This window comes from Ambystoma mexicanum, chromosome 5q, assembly GCF_040938575.1.
Source record: "Ambystoma mexicanum isolate Mex_15411 chromosome 5q, UKY_AmexF1_1, whole genome shotgun sequence".
Classification (NCBI taxonomy): domain Eukaryota; kingdom Metazoa; phylum Chordata; class Amphibia; order Caudata; family Ambystomatidae; genus Ambystoma; species Ambystoma mexicanum.
In genome coordinates, this window is record NC_090933.1 from 1,280,131,548 (window position 1) to 1,280,153,453 (window position 21,906).

General features: G+C 44.7%; 1 protein-coding gene across 2 annotated transcripts in view; it reads right to left on the reverse strand.

The window, feature by feature from the left end:
• The window catches only part of LOC138498038 (microtubule-actin cross-linking factor 1, isoforms 6/7-like), a 530,795-nt gene that overhangs the window by 318,931 nt on the left and 189,958 nt on the right, over positions 1–21,906 (reverse strand). For both annotated transcript variants that reach the window (XM_069621876.1, XM_069621877.1), the window contains exons 8-9: positions 21,286–21,527; positions 18,426–18,545 (exon numbers count right to left, since the gene is read on the reverse strand). In XM_069621876.1, the coding sequence (XP_069477977.1) occupies positions 18,426–18,545; positions 21,286–21,527 (362 nt within the window). The remainder of the gene's footprint in view (positions 1–18,425; positions 18,546–21,285; positions 21,528–21,906) is intronic.

Here is a 21,906-nt window from a genome sequence, read left to right on the forward strand (position 1 = left end):
ACCATTTTTAAGTACAAAAAGTTGGTTTGGAAATCACCAGAGGGGCGGTATCTTTTAAATGTCCAGACTATTCCAGCGACACCTGGAATGACACATTTAACATCATGAAAACCAAACACTCCCAATTCGCCCCTTCCACCTCCTGATTAGGTCAACATTTCATTAATGGCACTTATCGGTGCAGGATACTTCACTGGTGACTGTGGGCTATAGATTACTCTGATTAAAAAAGGCAGCTCAGTTTGCCCAGAAAAGACCAAAAAGACCAAAATGTATAAAGATTGTTTTAGTCATTGATACTCCTCTTTGGTCCATTTCCAAACATATGTAAATTTGGCAGAGCAGGACATGAAGAATAGGAGGGCAACACAATCCTGTCTAACTGTGCCAAAAAGGGTCTTATAGGTTGCACTGAATCAGTGTGCTGTGCTGACTGTGAGGTTTACCCCCAATTGCCCAACTGATACGGGGGACCAACAAAAGAGAGCAATGTCACCTAAGTGCCGGTCAGTCTCCAGAATGGACCGATTTAAAATGTCAGATCTACCAGTATTCACTTTGAATCCAGAGACTGCTGTACAGTCACAGATCTCTTTCAAGACCACTTTCACAGAGGCCCCCGGCTCAGACAAGGACAGTATAAAATCATCAGCAAACAAATTTGTCATTCTTAGAACTACTTTCCTACCCGTGTTCATCCATGGTGGTAATTACATGCTCTCCACTCTCTTCTAGTGTTCACCTGTTGGCCGGGGAATGCCCTCCATTATTACCTTATTCATATAATGTCTGAAGCATTTTTCAATACATCTTTCAATTTGCAGTGTATTTTAGTACCTTGATGAGTCCCTTTCCTAACATTAATTTCCTAAAACATTGCTCGGTAGAATGTTCTGGTGGGTTGGAGGAAGGAGTCGGCCACACGTGGATATTTCGAGGTTCTTTTATTTAAATAATAAAGAAAAGGTCTCTCTCGCCCTATGGCTATTGGGGAATTCACACCAGACTAAAATTATACTAAACAGTGCTGGTTTGTCATCCGGAACTCAAAAAACAAAATGTCCCCAGTCCAAACCTAAATCTACCTGACTCTACCACTAATAAATAATAACTAAGCTGAGCCACAAAAATGTCTCTTTTCTGGAGTTCTCCCCTTTGCCTTTTATCTTGAATCGTTCCTTCAGGATTATCAAATTCAAAATAACTCTTCAAAGTGCAAATGTCAGTTTGGAAAAATAGCTCCTTATGATGATCTCTTTTCATAAGGGTTTAGGGTTTTCTGTAGTATCTCTTCCCAATTGTTCATGGATCTTCCCTTCGAGACCATATGACGCATAGCTTGGTTCTCCTTGAGTCAATAGTTTCTCAAACATCTTTCTTTTGTTTTATGTTGTGCACTTGCTTCATCAGCTTTGCGAGTTCCAGCAGCTCCGGGTTCTCCTGAATCAACTCTTTTACTCTTTGTTTATCTCACTCTGTAGTCTTAACTCATAACATTAACACTTCCTATAACTTCTCGTCAGGTGGTCTTCCCACTCTTCAAGACTTCTTGATCTTTGAGTTATCTCCTTGGGTTCTTTCTCTCTCGCCTACAATCTTTGTCTCCACCTTCTTAATGATTTAGTTATTCTTATTGTTTGGAGTTTTGAACAGTTCCTTCATTATCTCTTGATGCTGGTTCTCTATTCCATTATTGCCCTTATGGCCATCACAGTCTCTGCTCTTTATTGCAGACTCACACGGCAGCCTCTCGCTACTCCATTCCACGCCAGTGGTACTCGCTCAGGCAGGTTAGTCTGCTTTATCGCTTCCTTTTTTCAGACTTCCCGTTCGTTCTAATTTCAACATTTCTGCATCTTGCCGCATTCTGTGAACACCGGCGGATGGGAACTTTTCACTCTCCCCGTCGTCCATGTTTCGGCATTGATGTGTGCACCAGGCCCAACCATGCCCCTTCATTGGACGGTTCCTCCGTCCCTGTCCTGACAATGCCTTTCCTGCTATCCCCTTTCCAGGGGCTCCTGCGTCTCCAATTGGTGTTCTGTTTCTCGGAGTGCCATGGGTTCCACAGTTACACTTGGCTACGACTCTCCACTGGGTTGTGACATAAGGGGGCCACCCCTGCATACCGGTCTCTCTTCTCTCCTTGGATCTCCTCGTCCCATTTTCATGTGAACTTTTTCTTAAAGGGGTATTCCCTTTTTGTGTAGACTGTGTGCTTGATTCAACATTGCTTATAGCCAAACAGAAGGAAGGAGGAGAAAGTGTTTTGGATGAGAGGCAGTCCCATATATGCAGATAAAGTGTCCTGCATAGGGAGTTCCCTTTAGGGATGGGTGGCCTTGTGCCCTTAAGAGGGAGTCACTCCCAGTGAGGTCCCACTTGCCCAGAACTCTAGGGATGGTCGTGCAGAGGAGACTCACCTCATTATTCTTGAAAGGGGTGGCTCCCCCTAGTGGAAAAGGGAGGAATACTCCCGATTTGTCACAATGCCTTAGGGAAATCTTCCAATTCCCTGAGTTCCTTCCATCAACATGCCTTCTAAAATCCTTTCTCTGCATGGAAGAGGCAACACTGATCAGTCTTTCCAAATGTACCTTTTCTCCAGTGGAATATGTGCTCAAATCTTTTTATGTGTACATTATTCCCCCGTCGAATTGAATTAGTCAAATCATCCAGTTCCTAGGTCTGATTTTTAGATTTCAGTTTCCCCATCCAAGTATACATTGTGTGGGGTTACGATCCAAGAATGTTCCCACTATTATAATTGCCCCCTCCAATTTCCTAATCCAGCCTACAGAGAGAAACAGAATCAATCAGAGAATATGACTGTTGCACATGAGAGAAGTGCGTATAATAAATGGTGTGGGGTTAGTATATCTTCACGTGTTAATCAGACCGAAAACAGCTTGCTTATTATAGTATTCTTTTTGATGGTCTTGTGTTCGTGCCATATTAGTTTGGCCTATATTTCGAATCGCTGTCATACACAATTCCAGCCTTTGTGCAGTTTAGGATAAAGGTATAGTAGCCCACTCTCTTTCTTTCCAGGTTTTGTGTAACATATCCAACACACCTCTAAGTTCTCTCCCATATAATAATTCAAAAGTAGAAACCCTTGTGGATGCCTGAGTGTGTTTCTAATGGCAAACAAGGCCCAAGGGACCATAATGTTCCAATTATTTCCATCTGCTTACACAAGCTTCTTTGAGATGTGTTATAAAGTTCGATTAAATCTTTCCACTAATCCGTCAGTTAGAGGATGGTAAATGGATGTGCATAAAGTTTTAATCTGGGGAATCTCTTTATCTTCGGCCATAGGTTTACTCCTAAATGTGGATCCTTGATCAGTCAACATTTCTTTTGGAAACCCTATTCCAGAAAAGAACAGGAGTAAATATTTCAATATCGGTTGTGATGTGTTATTCCATAATGGAAAGGCTCAGGGTAATGGGTTAAATAATCCAAAATAACTCATTTATATTTGTTACCTAACTTTGTGGTTTCCAAAGAACCGACTATATCCATCCCTATCCTTGAAAAGGGATCGTCCATAACAAATAAAGGTTGCAATGGGACTGAAGGAGGCATTTGATTACTAGTTTTCTGACATAGGGCACGTGCACTCATAAAATTCTTTACATCAGCATACATTCCTGGCCAATTGAATCTAGTCACAATTTGGGGCTGAGTTTTTGCTGTTCTGAAATGACCTTCTGTTAAATGGAAATGAGCCATTTCCAAAACATTATTTTTATGGCTTTCCTGGTATTAAATTTGTAATTTGGGTATACCTGCCGGACCTATATCTCCTCTATATAACAGCATGGATTTTCTCTTTTCTCTTCCTTACTCCTTGGATATCACCTGAATAAAGGGTTCTGCCAGCATGGGATATTTTCTTTGTACAACAGCCAAGTCAGGAATAATCTCTTCCTCTTCATCAACATTGTTTCTTTATGGGTTCCACAGAAGGTTCTATATCTGCTTCACCAAATCCATGAGTTCCGCTCTGTTTGATCACTATTCTTAACTTCTCTTGACTTGGGAAACATAACCTTCCCCAATGTTCCTTCAGCTATTCTTTCTCCAGCTTTAACTTGATATGCTTTCTTCCCATTATTTTGTATCAATATTTGATATCACCCCATAATCAGTATTAATCACTCCTGCCAATACGTCCAAGCCATAGCGCCAGGTTAGGCCTGACTTAGAGGTGAGTCTGATATAGGTACCATTTGGAGGAATAAGAATGAAATCAGTGGAAATCAATGCTTTGTCTCCAGGTTGCATCGGTTCCCCTCTGCTGCTATAGATATCAAATCCTATAGATTGTTCAGTAGCAATAGTAGATGCAGAGGCTCATTTACTAAGTTTCTCATATTTAAAGGTTCCCCAATTTGTATCAATTCACAAAATGTGTGAGGGGTCAGAAATGTAAGGCTGACAACTCAGTAAATGTTTCTCACAAGAAGCCATTTTTATTAACACATAAGGGTTTGATAAATGCCTCACTATCCCTACCTTAATGAGGGGTTACCCTGCCTATCAAAATAAACTAAAGGAAAAGACTAACCAAAGGAATCTGTCCCTCACACTTATACACACAAACTAATAAAGGGAACATATGGCAATTCTGACTGTTATTTCTGTTACATTTGTTCAACCTAAACCCAATATCTGTGTATCCTTGCAACCTGGTAAGCTCACCTTCTCCAGATTCAAAACAGGATTTTAACTCAAAAGTTCAAATAAGCAAGTTCTATTTTATAGCATAAAGTTCTACTTGCTCCAAAAGTCTTTCACCTGGACTTTAACTAACCGTTCAACCAGATAACAAGTCTTTATCTCGCCACTTAAAGCGAAGAGTTCAACACAACTTCTTCTAGAGAAACAAAACACTTTCACAATTCTTCTGTATCAAAAGCAGTGTTTTGTCAGGATGATTGCACAACAATTCATGAAACACTATAGTGGTCTTGCGACTTGTTCTTCACATATCATTCAACCACAAGGCAATACGTCAATGATTTCTTCCTGGTCCACTAACCTGCCAGGACTACCACTAAAAGGTCCCTATCTTTGTATACTCACCTGCCAGGACAAATGCTCCTAACACTACTACAAGCACTCTGTGCTGAGGTCTACTTCAAACCTTTAGAAACTTCTAGCTTTCAACAACATTGACATTCACAACGTCTTTTGGGAAAACAGGATACACACCTTGGTGCTGTTTATTCCATGCTTGTTGTTGCCACAGGCAATGCAGGTTATGCTCCTCTTCTCCTGGATACTCTATACAAGGAGAGCCTCTCTCCTGCCACTTCTGTTTTTCCACTTTTACATCAATTAACTGCTGACAATGTTTCCTTTCTTACACTTGCCCCTCTTTGGCTTAAGCAATGCTTGTTGGGTAGTCGGCTCGTGCCACTACTGGCTTATGAGGATGACACGGTTTTGCTGGCCCACATTCCCAGAGCCTTGCAGCACTTGATGAATGACTAGTCTTTATTTATGGACTCCCTGGATGTAAAGGTTAATGCCCAAAAATCGGCATTCAAGGTCTGTAGAAGGGAAAGCATCCACCAAACTTTCAGGCCATGTTCAACAAGGTGGTCGTGATCCCCAGAGTTTTGACTATCTGGGGGTTAGATTTCCTTCACAATTTAGTGGTGAAGCCCATGTTATCAACCAGACTGTAAGGTTCAAACAGGCTATAAGAGGGGTAGCATGAGCTATGGGCATGTTTAATGCTAAACCAGTCGAGCTGGTCCCCAAGGTTTATAACGGGAATGCTATTTCTGTCGCCAGGCATGGGATAGAGCTGTGGGGATATAGCAATGTTGAGTCCATCCAGGTGGTGGAGAATACTTTTCTGAAACGAGTATTGGGGCTTCCACGCTCGGGCCTGAATTTTACGGTGCACCACAAATTGGGCTGCAGGTTTATTAGTGACTTCTTCGCAGCTCAGGCTGTAAATCATTGGCTCAGAGTTTGGGCGAACAGTAAAGCCGTTTTAACCCATGAGAGAATTAAACACTTGGTTCCTATGGACCCCAACCTGAAGATTCCATGGCTTAGGTATGTAAAGGAAATGTTGTCAGAAGTAGACATGGCTCAATATTTTCTTATGAGAGATGTTGTGCCACGTAATGTTCCGAGATCTATAAAAGTACGGTTAATCCAGTGTATTCTGGATAAGAAGGAGTTCTCGGAGATCCAGAGGCCCGCTAATAGGAAACATGCGATTATTGCAAGCCCAGGGTTGCAGAAATATGTGTGATGGGCTCAGAACCCTTCTCAGCGCGTTATTACCAGTGTACATTTTAATTGTATTCATTTAAGAGCAGTGGTGGCCGCCGGGTCCAATGGCAATGTAAATAAATCATGTATTTTTTACGATGCACCAAAGGAAAATTTGGCCAATTTTTTTACTATTTTGTCCAGAGTTCTCCTTAATTAGAGCTTGCATGCTTAAAACACTCTTGCAGGGCCATGGATTCCTTCAGTATGAAGCTGCACTGTGCTACCTGTTGTGGGTGGATTCAGTCTGTGTGGGTTGGGGTTTACTATCATTTTTGAAGAATGCATGAACTTTTAGGACATTTTTAATGAACACTTTGAATTGAAGGTTCTTGTATTTTAAAATGTTGCAATGTTTTTATGATGGTTAAATGATTATTTTATTTTTAATGTCATCTTTGTCATCTGTAATTATGCCGTACATTTATGGAAACGTTTTGTATTCCCGAAATAAACTTTTCTATCTATCTAAAAGACATTTTTCTTTCTTACATTTGCCCCGCTGTGGCTTAGGCAATGCTGGTTGTTGTCTTGCTTAACTATTGCCTCTTTCTTATACTGGCAACAATAGTTACAATCTTCCTGCAACAATGTTCTTTTGTTATTTAGCCAATGTGGATTAGATGCTCTGCGAAGTATTGCCCCTCTTTACTTTGGCAATGATGGTTATGATTAGCCTGCTTCTGTATTGCCCCTTCTTTACTTTGTCAATGGTGGTTATAATTAGCCTGCTTCTGTATTGCCCCTTCTTTACTTTGGCAATGATGGTTATAATTAGCCTGCTTCTGTATTGCCCCTTCTTTAGTGTTGGCTTTTATAACAATGATTATAATCCATCTCTTCTTGCCTCTTTACAAAGTTCTTATTTCGTCAATATGACTTCTTTATATTAGTTTGGTATTCAAAATAGCCATCAGTAGTCTGTGGTCGCATACTGTTATGTAGAATACACTGACATCACTGTCAGTGGAATACATAGATTTAGAACGTTCTTGTGCAAGAGATCGTTCAGGTCATTCTACTCCCGGTGGTCCTGCGCTCCGGGGGCCTCCAATAAAGCTCATACTAAAAGCTTACATTTGTGTGCCAGTTTACTTCAAATGGCGACGAGGACGTAGCCAAGGCCCCCGGAGCTTCCCCCACAGCCGCGCAAAGCACAGAGACTTGCGCTTGGCACCCCGCAGCCGCCTGCTCCTGTGTCTATACTCAGTTGCGAGCCCCGGGGTTCCCGCGTACCATCAACACTACGCGGCTAGGAAAGGAGGAGAGAAATTCATTTTCAATCGAGGTGAGAGCAGCGGTGTGAACTCTTTATACAAATAACTTTAAACAAAATACTAACCTGTGGCGAGGCGCACGGACACTGCGTCCTCCAAACTCCAACGGCCTCCATTCCTTACTAGAGTAAAGGACCTTGTAACGTGCCTCGGCGTGACGGCCATCTTGAAGCGACCCACTCCCATTGGGCAATCACCATAGCAACGTTGTTACGGAGCGCACGCATAGGCACATTTGATCGCCGGAGGGAGTGTTTACATAAAATTGCAACATGAATTGTACAGGCTGCCCAGTGATACGTCTGCCTCGCTCGCATTGCCATCAATGCCCAGTTAAACAAGTGTTGCACAGGGTACTCTAAAATAAAAAAGTGGACATTCCTCCAGGAAGCGTGGGAGTAATGCATCATCCATTACCCAACGTTAAGTGACATGAGAGAGACAAGGAATTAACAGAACAATTTATGTCAAAAGAATAGAGATTGACAGTACATTTATTCATGAGCAGCCATAGGTGGGCAGGATTTGTGAAGAGTGTTGGTCTAACAGGTATACCATTTAAGGACAGTCGGTGATTATAACACTGAGTCGAACCACAAACCCTAACCACAGAACTATCAAGAGACCCCACCATGCAAAACGTCCCGCCTCCAGCGAAATTCCTTCCATGTCCCGGAAACCCTGTGTGCCCATGGGAGCAGTGGATTGATGGCTTCCAAGTATATATGAGGGCTATTGGTGGACATAAATTCAACGATGACCTCAAGGAAGCGACCCTATTAAATTGTGCAGGGGCAGAGGCCCTAAGGATATTCAGGGCACTTCCCGAATCCGATGATGCAGGAGGGGATGACAACCGCAAATTTGAGAGTGCACTAGCCAAACTTGCCCACACTTCGGCAATAAGACTAATGTGGTACTGGAGAGATACTGGTTCTTTTCCAGCAAACAACTGAAGGGCAAATCAATCGACACCTACATGGCATCCCTCAGGGCACTCATGTCAACTTGTAATTTCACTGGCATCGGGACGAATATTTAAGGGACCAACTTGTCCTAAATGTAGCTGATCCACGAATACAACAAAGACTATGGCAGACAAAAAACCCATCATTAGACCAGGCCACAGAAATAGCGAGAAGCATGGAACTGGGTGATCGCTGCATGAAGGAAAGGTTTGACCAGACGGGGAATATAGAAGTGAAATCTATTGAGAACAATCCGAAGAGGACATAGGTGAACCTCTAGTGGCAATGGTGAGAAGAACATCGACATATGGTTCAAGATCCAACTCCAGGAGAGGAAGAGTTTCAGAATATGGCAAAAGTGTGGCTGGTACAAACACAACGACACTGATAAAGAATGCCCGGCGGCAGCAGTTGAGTGTTACAGATGTGGCCATGTTGGACATTTTGCAAAGGTTTGTAGAAATACACGAGGAAGGTTCAGTAGATCTAGCAGGTTCACCAGATGACCCTTCACCAGGGCACCGGGAGGCACAGTGAGACTTGTCGAAGGAGATGAAGGACGTGACGATATGCTGACCATCAATCAAAGTAGTCTACCAATACAAATACTTACTATCACGTCTTTACAGCAATCTAAAGGTCTGTGGGTCAATATGCAAATAAACGGCATATCTTTGCCCATAATGGTAGACAATGGGTCCCCATACACCATGGTGGATGTTAAAACCTTCCTTGGAGAATTGTCTGGCAAAATGCAAGACATACAGAACACTGTAGTGAGAGCAACAGGATATGGGAAGACCCCCATAGACATCATTGGGTGTACATGAGTAAAACTAGTTCTGCGACAGAGAAACATATTGCAGACTTTTCATAGCAGAAAATGGCTCTTCTGTGGTAGGCTGGGAGGAACTAGCCACCCTCTGAGTAAGAATCCACCCTGGAGAAGAGATCCCCATATTAACTGTATTGAAGGACAGCATTGATATTAAAATGGCACTGGCGAAACAATTTCCCAAAGTGTTTAGTGGGAAAATTGGACTCCTGGAGGGCTTCAACACAAAATTGTCTTGAAGAAGGGTGCCATTCCCATAGCGCACAGGGTTCGTGGAGTTCCTGTCGGAACAAAAGAAGCACTAAAAAATGAACTCGCGCGCCTATGCGAACAAAACATCATACAGCCCATAGAAAGCTCAGAGTGGCTCGCTCCAATAGTGCTGGTGAAAAAGCCTGATATCTCCATAAGAATGTGCGTCAATTTGAGGGACCTGAACAGGAACATCTGGATCGATAGACATCCCCTTCCGAACATATCTGAATTGTTAACAACCATGAAGCCGGCAAAATATTTCAGCACCCTGGATCTATCCTTGGCTTATCATCAAATTGCCCTGGAGGAGAACTCAAAAAGCCTTAAATCATTTGTCACTCCTTTGGGGGCATTTATGTTCAGGAGAATGCCGTTCGGACTCGCATCAGCTGCAGCGGTGTTTCAGAGGTTGATGTTAAACCTGTTTGGGGGCCTCGAAGGCGTACACTGCTTCCAAGACGACATCGTTATTTCAGCCATCACAGAGGAAGAACACGACGGAAAACTAATAGGTGTCTTACAAGTGATTCAGAAAAGTGGCCTCAACCTAATGTTGCACAAATGCAACATTAAATGCGACAAAGTATCATACCTTGGCCATTCCATAGATGCCAAGGGCATCAGTCCCAAGAAGGAGCTAATGGACACCATATTGAGCATTGCTGAGCCGGAAAATAAAGATCAGTTAAGGAGTTTCCTTGGTATGACGGAGTATTATTCTAGGGTCATAGACGAATACACCAACAGAACCATAAATATGAGAAGCCTCATGAAGAAAGCAGTCAAATTTGTGTGGTCTGAGGAGTGCAAGGACGAGTTTGAAGAAATAAAGTCCAACATCAATCGAGCGCCAACCTTGATATGATATGATATGATATGGCATTTGTAACGAGCCTATACACAGGTGTTTCAAGGCGCGACGAGGCAGGGAGGGGGGAACAAGGGGAAGACAGACAACGATCCTACTAGGCCAGGTGTCATTCAGATTGCGCAAGTGCAGGGGGAGGGGGAGGGGAGAGGTGCATGGGGAAGGGGAGGGGGGAAGTGCAGTACACGGTAAGTAGAATAAATAAATAAAAGGGCCAGCAGGTGGCAAGTGCAAGGTAAGTGCAGAACAAGTGCTGGGAAGGGGGGGCTGTAGGGATACAGAGACAGTCCCGCAGTGCAAGTGGAGAGTGGCTGGGCCAAGGACCGAGGTCGGTGAGAGTGGCCCAGTTGCAGATTCAGTGCAGTTTCAGCGAAGAATTAGCAGGGGAGAGGGAGAGAGAAAGCAGAAGCAAAGAGGAAGGTTTTGAGGTGCTTCCGGAACCGGAGATGGTTCTCCTCAAGTTTCAGGGGGGCAGGAAGGCTGTTCCAGAGGGAGGCCCCTGCCGCGGAGAGAGATCTACCCCCAGCTCGTTGCTTCGAGAAGCGGCTGACCCTGAGGGAGTTGGAGACGGATGAGCGAAGGGCTCGGGAATGGGAATGTTTGACTGCAAGGCCAAGACAATCATATCGGTGGATGCCAGCAAGGCCGGTTTAGGTGGAGTCGTATAACAGCTACAAAATAAAAATATGGTGACAATTGCCTTCGCATCAAGGGTGTTGAAAGGAGCAGAATTGAACTATTCCACAATTGAGAGAAAAGCTCTAGGAGTGAAGTGGATCCTGCAACATTTCAGGAACTTGATCTGGGGATTACCCGTCTTGCTCAGAACAGACCACAAACCGTTAGTGCATGTCCTCCAGTCCAAGACACCTCACCTCATATCACCAAGAATAAGATGATGGATTCTCGACATTATGCAATATAACCTCCATGTGTGTTATACTCCAGATGCACAGAACCAAGTGGCTGACTGCTTTTCCAGATTATCGACCAACCAAGACACCGAGATGGAATGTGTAGATGGAGACATCATGGCTACTGTAAATCCAGCCATTCCCAAAGATGAATGGAAAAGCATAACCAACACTGATCCTGAACAACGAGAGATTAGGAGAGCCATAGTCAATGACTGGAAAGGATCTGGTCAAGATCTGGCAGACTTCATACCCATCAAGGAAGAGATATCCATGGATGAGGAACATGTTTATAGAGGCGATAGGGTAATTCCACTTGTACAACTTAGAAAAAGATTAGTCGACTTAGCACATGAGGGACACCTAGGAAGGAGCTTGACGAAGAACAAGGTGAGAAGCAATTATTGGTGGCCGAACATGTGGAGAGAAGCAGAGGAAATTGTCCAGAATTGCTCCGCCTGTGCCACAAGTGACAAATCCAAGGATTTAAGAAAAACACCATTACAACCAATAGAACCTCCCAAGAACGTGTGGTCTAAACTGGTGATAGACATCATGGGTCCATTTGAAAATCTTAAAGCTGTTAGAATATACATCATAGTACTCGTAGACTACACCTCTAAATGGACAGAATGGGGAATAGCAGAAACAAACGTCACCACGAAAAAGATCACAGACGTTTTATCGGACGTGTTCAACAGAGAAGGAGACCCCAAAGAACTAGTCTCCGACACGGGATCCCAATTCACGTCATTAGAATTTCAGAGGTTCCTCAGAGATAGAACAATCGATCACATAACAACATCATTATATCATCCGATTTCAAACGGTCTTCTAGAGAGAATGAACAGGCTGGTGAAGAGCGTGTTTCAATTGGCCATAGCCAACACCCTCCCGTAGTGAGAGAGACACTTAAGGAAGCCCTTTGTGCATATAGGACAACTCCACACACTACCACCAACGTTGAACCGTTCACCATGATGCGAGGCAGAGTTGCATCCAATCGACTTAGACCTGCATGGATTTTCATGGACAATGGAGAAGCAAAACTGAACATGGATCACGTCCTGAAAACCGTGAAAGAAAAGCAGGCGAAATACAAAGCATATTACCATTCAAGAAATAGGGTAAAGGAAATGGTGATCCAAGAAGGGCACTGGGTGTGCATTAGAGAGCCCAAGAAAACACACAAAGGTGAGTCCAGCTTCAGGTCCCCGCAAAGGGTGGTGAGCTGTCGCGGCAAATTTGTGGTGTTGGAAGATGGGAAGAGATGGTCCGGTGACGATCTCGTGAAAATAGAAAAAGATTTCAACAGACCAAGCGCAAGCAAAGACAAAGGCACACCATTGGAGGATAATCCTGTGACAACAGAAGCACCTCACCGCAGGAATGAGGAATATGACAAGTCCCGCGATGCATGTGGCAAAGCCCCAGACGGAGGACTAAGAGGAATCGAAGGGCCATCCGAAACTTCAACAGAGACTATCTTTACTACTAGTACCTGTCACAGTATCCTTTTGTCATAAGAAACCCATTGAAACGTTGTTTCCATACTATTGTTGAATTTGCAGGATAGTTAATTCCCTTTTCTTTTCCCCCCTTTTCCCTCTTTCCCCCGTTCTGTTTCCCTCTTCATTTCCCATCCTCTGCCTTATATAAGAAGGGAGATGTTATGTAGAATACACTGACATCACTGTCAGTGGAATACATAGATTTAGAACGTTCTTGTGCAAGAGATCGTTCAGGTCATTCTACTCCTGGTGGTCCTGCGCTCCGGGGGCCTCCAATAAAGCTCATACTTAAAGCTTGCATTTGTGTGCCAGTTTACTTCACATACGATTACCCGACAATGGTAAATTCACTGGCTTTTGCACACGCATCCATGTGATTCGCTGCCACTGAAATTCTGCTTCTTCTGCCCTTGCACCTCGTAAGGCTGCCTTCCACTGCTTCTGAGTTCTGTGCGGCCCCCTCCGAACAACAAAGGAGCTTTCCTCGCTTGTAGTGTATGCCGGTGCTCGCCAGCCACCAGGACACTGCACGAAAACGGGGGTGTCTCTCTCTCCATGGGGAAAGCCTGCTGCAACGCTGCATTCCTCTGTGCAATCTCTGCAATTGAGTTCTTCAATATTGGAGACCCTCTCAGGACCAACATCCGCTTCAAAGGTAGTGGCAGCTCCGGTGGCTCCATTCTCTCTCTACCTCTGCTGCTGCAATGGTGGCAGGTGGTTTCTGAAACTCCACCTTTTGGTTATAATGGCCTGCACCAGAAGGGGCCTTATATATTCAAAGGTCCCGCTCAGGTGAGGGCAATTAGAATCACTAGATTGCATACTGCAGTTCAGTCCCTCTTCCTTTTCCCAGTACTTAGGGCATTGTGTGACTTGAAGTCCCTGATGTTTTGATTAGCTTTTTCTTCATGTTTCAATCCTACAATAGGCCATTAAAATTGTAGGATCTCTAGGGAAGTTAGGGAAGTTCATGAAGGTGTTCTCCCAGTTATGCTGACACGCTTTCCCTCCCATGTGGTCCTCCCATAGAACACAACCCCCATGGTTTGGGTCAGGAAGCGTCTGCCTTTCCCACATGCGAAGGGTCCCTGGACAGGGTTTTCATCGCACCGAATATATACGTCTCCCAATAAGGTGCATGGTACGATCCCCCCTCTATGACTGCATAAAAGAAGATTTAATCACGCATAATCACGCATATCAAACCTAGTCCTAGAGTCTAAAGCAGTATTCCTAGAATGGGATTCAATAATGACAGCCACAGAAGTGTTGATATCAGGAACTGAAATTTATTTAAGTGAATATCTAAACGCCACCATAATATAATAAAATAATAGACAACATGAGGAGTATATATATAATACTAACCGCAACGGAAAAATGTATTCAGCACAAGTGCAATGGTTATTAACCAACTCAATGCTATTCATTGTTGATGGATGAAAGGATGAGCGTGCCCTGCCTACATTCTAATCTGTGACCTGCGGGCTACACACAGATGTCTGCAGTGGGCACTCTGCGAGTTATCCAACAGATCTCCAGCAGACACGGTTCACTGCAAAACTAGATATCCCAGAGATCATTGCAGTGGACCTGCATACCAGCTTTACCCCATCAATGACGCAGGGGCTTCTGGGAGCTATGCAAGGGCACGACTATGCTAGGTGAGGATGCCTTATTTTTATTTATTTTATTTTATTGGCGTTTTATATAAAGACTTCACATCACACTAGTTCTCCACGGAACCAACGTCATCTGGTTGCAGCCAGGATGTAAAAGCATGTACCAACCATTGGCATTTAATTAGGGTTAGTGGGCATATACCTTCAAGGCACAATTCCTTCCAGAATTGCTAAGGAGACACAGGGGCGGGGGTGGGCGATGGTGAATGGGCAGGGAGAGGAGCGATAAAGGGTGGGTAGGGTTGGAAAGAAAGTAAGTGCAGTTTATCTAAGAGGTAAAAGTGCCATCTTCTACATATATAAAAGTCATTTGCTTGTGGTGAAGCTTTGTTCCAGATACAATTCCACACTGTTTCACCAATCGGCACCACATTTTGCATAGGGACCTGTTACGACCCTGCAGACATTACTGGCTACACAACATTTGGACGCCCCACTCATTTCCCTGGATTTCAGCCCCTTCACACATGAGACGGCTTCCTGAAATCGGCAAAACATCAATGCGGTCGTTGAAGGACTGGTCCAGACATGAGGAACAAAACTTGAGGTCCAGGCCCTAAAATGCCCGGTTTCCAAGATATTTACACTGCAATGCACCACAACAAACTGCACAACACCGGGGTGAGGCGACAGGAGGGGAGAGAGCACAGAAGGTCCCAGTATGCAGCAGCACACCAACTCTCGCCTCCCCCCATTGTCTGCTTGAGGGTAACTCAGCCAGACACACGCCCCTTCTCAGTACAGTTTAGGTTAGGGTGCAAAGCACATCAAGCGATAAGCAAATCGGAACAGCGACCTACATGATTAGTGTTAGCATGTCTGTCTTCAGAACCTGTTAGTAGAACGGATACTTCTGCTAGTAGGTTCTGAAAGTGCATATCAGGTAAGTGCTATTGTGTTAAAAGGGAGATGGAAGGAGGTAGCAGGAAAAGTGTTAAGCAAAGTGGAAAGAGGACGAGGAGAAGCAAAAGGCATCTGCGGTGTCCAAGTGCTCATGTAGTTGAAAAAGGGGGTGACTGGATGAAGGAGGGAGTGGAGTGTTAGGTGTATGAATGTTAAAGCAAGTGGTAGGTTGGGTTTGTGATTTAAGGTTGGCAGAGTACCAGTCTTTGGATAGTTTTCTGAAGGTGTTTGGGTTCTTGCGAAATGTAGTCCGGTAGTTTGTTCCATAGGGTGGGGGCAATAAAAGAGAATGATTTGCCTCTGTGGAATTTTAGAGATGTTAATTTAGTCATATTTGATGACTGTAGGTATCTGCGTGAAATGCCATTCTTACGGAATCAATGGAGCCATGTGGGGCCAGAACAGTTGATGGTCTTGTGAGTAATGTTTAGGCTTTGGAGTTCCATTTTAATTTTGATGGGTAACCAGTCGAGTGTTTTTATAGCTGCAGCGATACAGTCTTAAGGCTTGAGGTTTAGAACACATCTTTCAGTTTTATTTTGGGAGAGATTTTAGGTTTTCTGAGAACAGACAGTCTTTGAAGCACGGCAACGTGGCGCAACACAGGTTTGAATCTACTCGCTGGTTATTAAGCGTGTTATAAATGAAAAATACAATAAAATATTATACATAAATTGGTGAAGATATTTTGGTGAAGTTCCAAGTAAGGGAGTATCTTTTTGTGGATGTCTAGGGGGTAGTTCTTTTTTGTTGGTGAGGTGCTTTATAGGTGGTTTAAGAGATCAGTCAGTGTTTATTAGGATTCCCAGGATTTGCGGCTCTGAATTAGGTGAAAGAGGTGGTTCCTAGGCCAGCGGGCAATATAAAAGGAAGGTGGTGAATGTGTTGGACGTCAGAGACTATGTCAATGTCTTGCCGGGGTGGAGGCAGACGTTGTTTTGGGACATCCATTTTTGAACTGCTGAAAGGCATTGGCTGATGGAGGTGCTGGATTCATTGTTTGGCGGAATTGAGAAGGCACGTTGTGTGTCTGCGTATAGTTGAAATGTGACTCTGAATTGTTCTATAATGTCCATGGGAATAATGTGGAACCCTGAGGCACTCCTTGAGTAACTCCCTTAGGGATTGATTGGAAATCCCTGAATTTAACTCGGGGGGGGGGGGGGGGTGCAGGTTTGGAGAAAAGACTCAATCCATTTAAGGGCAGAGTCGTGGATGCCTACGTGGAAAGGCAGGTGTTTAAGAAGTGTAGGGTTAGTGACTGTCAAACGCTGAGGAGAGGTCTAGAAGGGTCAGGCAGGGAGGTGGTGGTTATATAGTGCCAGCAGGATGTGTTCCCTTGTGTATAGAGGTGCGGTTTCAGTGTTTCGGTGAGTTCTGAAACCAATTTGTTGTGGAGGAGGTTGTGCGCTTCCGAAAACATGGACTTGCTGGCATGCTTGCACTCGACAATTTGTGCTACAAGTGGCTGATTTGAGGTCTATACTTGTCTAGCCTTTTAGAGGAATGGTCGAGATATTGCTCTTATGAGCTCATTGGGGTACAGGTTAGTTGAGAATGGGGCACTGCAGAGTTGTGCTGTGTGAGGAGCTTGTGGGGATCTGTTCTCTGTGGTTATGAGGCTGGGCAGGGGCTGGTTTGAGTGGGGGTGGCCATCGGCTTCATTATTATCCTTCCTACATCCGATGCTGAAGTAGGTGCCAGTGCTTTGAATGCAGGTGAATTGTTGCTGGGGTTGAGCTGTGGGGTTGTCGAGGCTGAAATGGTCTATAGTGGTCTGGATCTGGAGAGTCTACAGCGTCCAATGAGCAGGCGATCCCTTCCTCGGTGCAATGGCATAAATAACAAATACCCTAGTACAAATAATTTAGGACAAAAATGTTTGAGGACTGAAGCATTGTGCTCACATAATGAGGCACTTGTCCATTAAGTATTTCGGATGCTTTTATCGGATGGCTTTTGCTTGGCTCTGCAAATCCTAGGAGTGGAGTCCAGATACTCAGTTTGAAAGTGCAGTATCTGTAACCAAGGTCTGCAGAAAGGGAACATATTTGATCAAATGTGGGAACATAATTGATCATATGTGGTATCTCAAAGGGCAATGTGAGTCTGAGGAAAGGCAGAGACTATGTAGGTTATTTACAGCTTCAGAAAGTGGGAAAATGGGCCTACTAAATAATCCTGGCGGGCTGTTCGTGAATCTCGTTAAATCACGATTGAGTTGCAAGAAGAGCACACGCTTCAAAGAAGAATTGCTCCAGATGGATCTCTGATGATTCATCACAGCAATTTGCTCGAGGCCCATACGGTTGAATTTTATTTCACCACATTTTACTGCAGAAATGCAGGGGAGAACCCCCTGCAGGCCCGCCACCACACCACCCCACCCCATCCCTCCTCCCCCATCGACAGATACATCGACAGAAAATTGTGTTGTTCCGCTCCAGGTGCGTTTCTTGCCGTTGTCAGTATTTCATGGAGTCCACTAATCTGTACACATAGCCCCAGAGTTCCCCAAGGTATATCTCCTTTAAACAAACCACTTTCTTATATAAATCTCTCGATGGAGCAGCGTGCAAAGAGCAATCGCCTGGCGTAAGGCGAGTGCCTGGAAACATACTGCCCAGGTACGTATAGGGGCATGAGGTAAAGAGACTATGATTGATATCTAGATAGTGGACATTCTTTAAGGTCACATTGGTGGGAATTCAGCAAGACCCAGAGAGCTGGAATTTAAAATCATGACTCTTGGCCGGGGGTCTGCTCTATCAGTATTGAAGCCCATCCACAAGGCTTGACCCTAGATTCCTTGGGCTCGGTTCACCATGTCACTGGCTGGATAAGGTCAGAGTGTGGTCCTTTCCTCCCTAGCCTTATTCGAAGGTGCATGAGATGTTTGAGTTTCATACCTTGTGGTCCGAGAGCCGGCACTGGATATTTTCAGAATCCAGTTGGATGTGACAGAGTTCCTCCAGTCGCACCTCAGTCCTGGACAGCTGGGCAAGTTCGGACTCCACAACCTGCTCAAACTGAAGAGAAAGAAGAGCCCTTATGACCATTTTCGCTAGCTGACGCTGAAGTAAGAAGTGCACTCTGCAGGATCAGTTCTCCTTGGTACTGTCGTCATCATCACGTTGTGTCCTCCCATAACTTTAGATATGATCTTTTGGGACAAAGTCTAAAGACATGATAAGACGCACTCCCCTTTTTGCTTACAGAACCAAGTGCAGCGAGGCCACCGATAGTGGTAGAATGGCGCTATACAAGACCATTTGCCTTATCATTACACTACAGTACATAAATGTAGGGGCTACAGTGCCACAGAGGGGGTAAAATGGCCTTAGGATTGAATGTGACTCTTTCCCCTTTGGACATTAAAGGCCACAACTCTATTCTCCCACTTGTTTTTACCCTATCCTCCTCAATGTCCATTCATGACATACGCCAGAAATTCAACATCTGGGACCTCTTTGCATCAAGCATTCACTCCCGAAATGCCTCCCTGCTAGAGCTCTTGGCTCCTCTAGCTCCAACTCTCTGCAGGTCAAAGGCTTCTCCAAGCAGAGAGTGGGAGCTAGATCCCTTTCCTCGGCTGGCTCCTTCCTCTGGAGCGGCCTCCCGCCCCCCTCTGACTTCAGCCTGATCTTCTAAAGTTCTGGAAAATTCTCAAGACTTTCCTTTTCTCCTCTTCCTTCCCTCTCCCTCTCCCGTGCTAACCCTCCCTCTGCTGCTGCGACTGGGGACTGGTCCCTTTGAGAGTCATACAGGGGCCAGACCAGCCCCCACCAGTCCCCCCTGCATCCTTTGCCAGAACTTGCCCTCTGGCTCCCTTTCCCGGACTAGCCCAACTTGGTCCTCCTTGCCCACTGCACTCATTCTCCCTTTCCCCTTTGCACTTGCCACCTTGGCCCGCCCAGCACTTTCCTGCCCCCTACCCTGGGGGGCACCACACTCCTGCACTTCTCGCTCTAACCCCTGCACTTACCACCTTCTGAAGCACTTGCACGGTAGGATTGTCACAAGGCCAATATAACCGTTTTCTTTGGTTCTGTTCATGATTCCATTGTCTCAAGCCCTTCGCCCTGTCCCATCTTGTCTTGTGGCTCCCAATAGAGTTAGGTGGCCACTATTTCTCCATTTTCTGTATCTTGACTTTTTAGCTTTTAGCAGATGGTTGGGTTAACCTACCGAGAGCCCAAGGGATCATGTGAACAACACTTTCCCTTCTGTGATGGAACAATGTCTTCTCTTCCTCTCTTCCTGTTTCTTCTACAAGGACAGAGTCCTTCCGATCCCTCTCCTCTCATCTTTTCATGACCTACATTCCCCTGGCCTCCTCTCTTGCCAGCCATTTACTTGCATCAATTATACTCTAGTGCCTTCTCCTCCTCCTTATCCCCCTGTCCGTACCAGTGTTCACTCTTTTTGTTGTCATGTTCCCCTCTGCCTCCATGTGTATCTTCTCTTGAAACTTTCTCTGTGGGTCGTCTCCTCTACTGGTGTGCTTTAGTGATCTTAAGTTGCCAAACAACTCTCTTGACCAACAGTTCTCTGACCTTTGCGTCCTTTCTCCTCATGTATTCTCTTTCCACCTATAGCCCTATTCTCGCCAATCATCTTCTTCTTCTTCCTCCTTTCTTTTTCCTCATGTCTTACAATCTTGTGTTTGGCTTCTGTACACAAGAGCCTTCAGTTGCCTGCTCTTACAATGGTCTGGTCCCTCTCCTCTTATGTTTTCTACAGTCCTAAATTCCATTGGTCTCCTGCCTAACATCTGCAAGGTGTCTATTTTACCCTTCAATATTCCCTCTTCTCTATTGCCTACTCTTTCTTTTTTTGTTTCTCTTCATGACTATTCTGCTTGTGGTTTATTTTTGGTTAACGTCGACTGAGTCTGCCCCTCCCCATTATTTCCCCAGTCTTTTCTCTCAACTCATGACTTCTCTCGCTTTTGTTTTCACGCTGCTCAATTCTTCTGTTGCCCTTTATTCCTCTCTCTCTTCCATCCATTCATTACTCCGCCTTTATTTGTTTGGTCTTGTCTCTCACTCATGTCTTAGTTTTGTTTCCCTGCCCTGCTCTCTCCAATATGCCATCTCCTGCCCTTTTATACCATATTCTCTTCTTTTGAGGTTTCCCCCTGTCCTTTATTTCTCTCCTATGGACACACACCCTCCCAAACCATCTGGGTCCATGAACTCATTATTTCTCCAGCTATCAAAGCAACGTCTCTTCACACACAATTTGACAAATGAAGTGGGCTTGCTCAAAATCATCCATATAGGTAGACCATAGAGATTGAAGCTATACATGTTGTAGGTATGCCAAATTTGATCCCCGATTTACATAACTTGTCGACCCCTTTAAAGTGGGAAGTTCCACTCTCCCAATGTGTCTGTGTTCACTAAGTGGGTTCCCTCTCCTTCAATGCTGCTAGAAGCTCTACTAATCAAACATTATCAGTTTCACACAAACACGCACACCCCTATCCATCCACACAATCGTTGCGGAAAACCGTTTCCAGTCTTCCATTTTATGCTCAAAGGATCAGTTAAACGAAAGCTTACAACACCGTAGACAGAATTGATGAGAATTCTTATAGAGTATTGGTTTTCAGCCAGTGCCAACCAAGTGAACATAATCACCAGGTCATCGCTTTGCATCGCTCGCGCTCTCTCTTGATCATTTACTACTTTGTGGAGACAGGTTTCATTTTGTGTTCTTGTACTGTATCGCTAGCCTGAGCAGTAGAACTCTGGTCATGCCTACCTTGTCCTGATCTGCAGCACTCAGGGCATTGGTTTTATCGCCATCACAGCCGCTCAGGGTGGCTAGCTCCTTCTCCATGCGTCCCAGCCAGAGGTTCAGATCCTCTTGGCTGGGGTCTACCTGGGACGAGGCCTCCAATGCTGCCTCCAACCGGTGTAGGATGTCCCCGCTGCTTCGGACGATGATCAAGTACCTCACCCGCATGGACTCCATCTTCTCCTGAGTGAGCTGCGCTTCCTCTCCTGAAAACATTAGGATTGTCACTTCGTCACACACAAAACAGTATCCCAACAACAGCACATGGATGCAAGTGAATGATAGAAGTGCCTGCCTTGGACTGTGGGACAATAGAAATGTATCTTTCCTACATAACATCCATCCCATAGAAGACACAATGCAAAGTCTGCTTAATCGTGCCCCGCAACTTGTTCCTTTTTTTATAGCTTGGGGAGGGTAGCATGAAGGTATGATAGAGACTGGTTAGAAAGGTCCCTGTATCTGAAGAGTCTGTCCTCGACCTTCCTGTAACCTCATTTGACATATGCATTGAGTCTTAGGTTTTCTACCAAACATTATCCAGGTGTACGGGCCAAAATACACAAGATAAGATATTGCACTTTG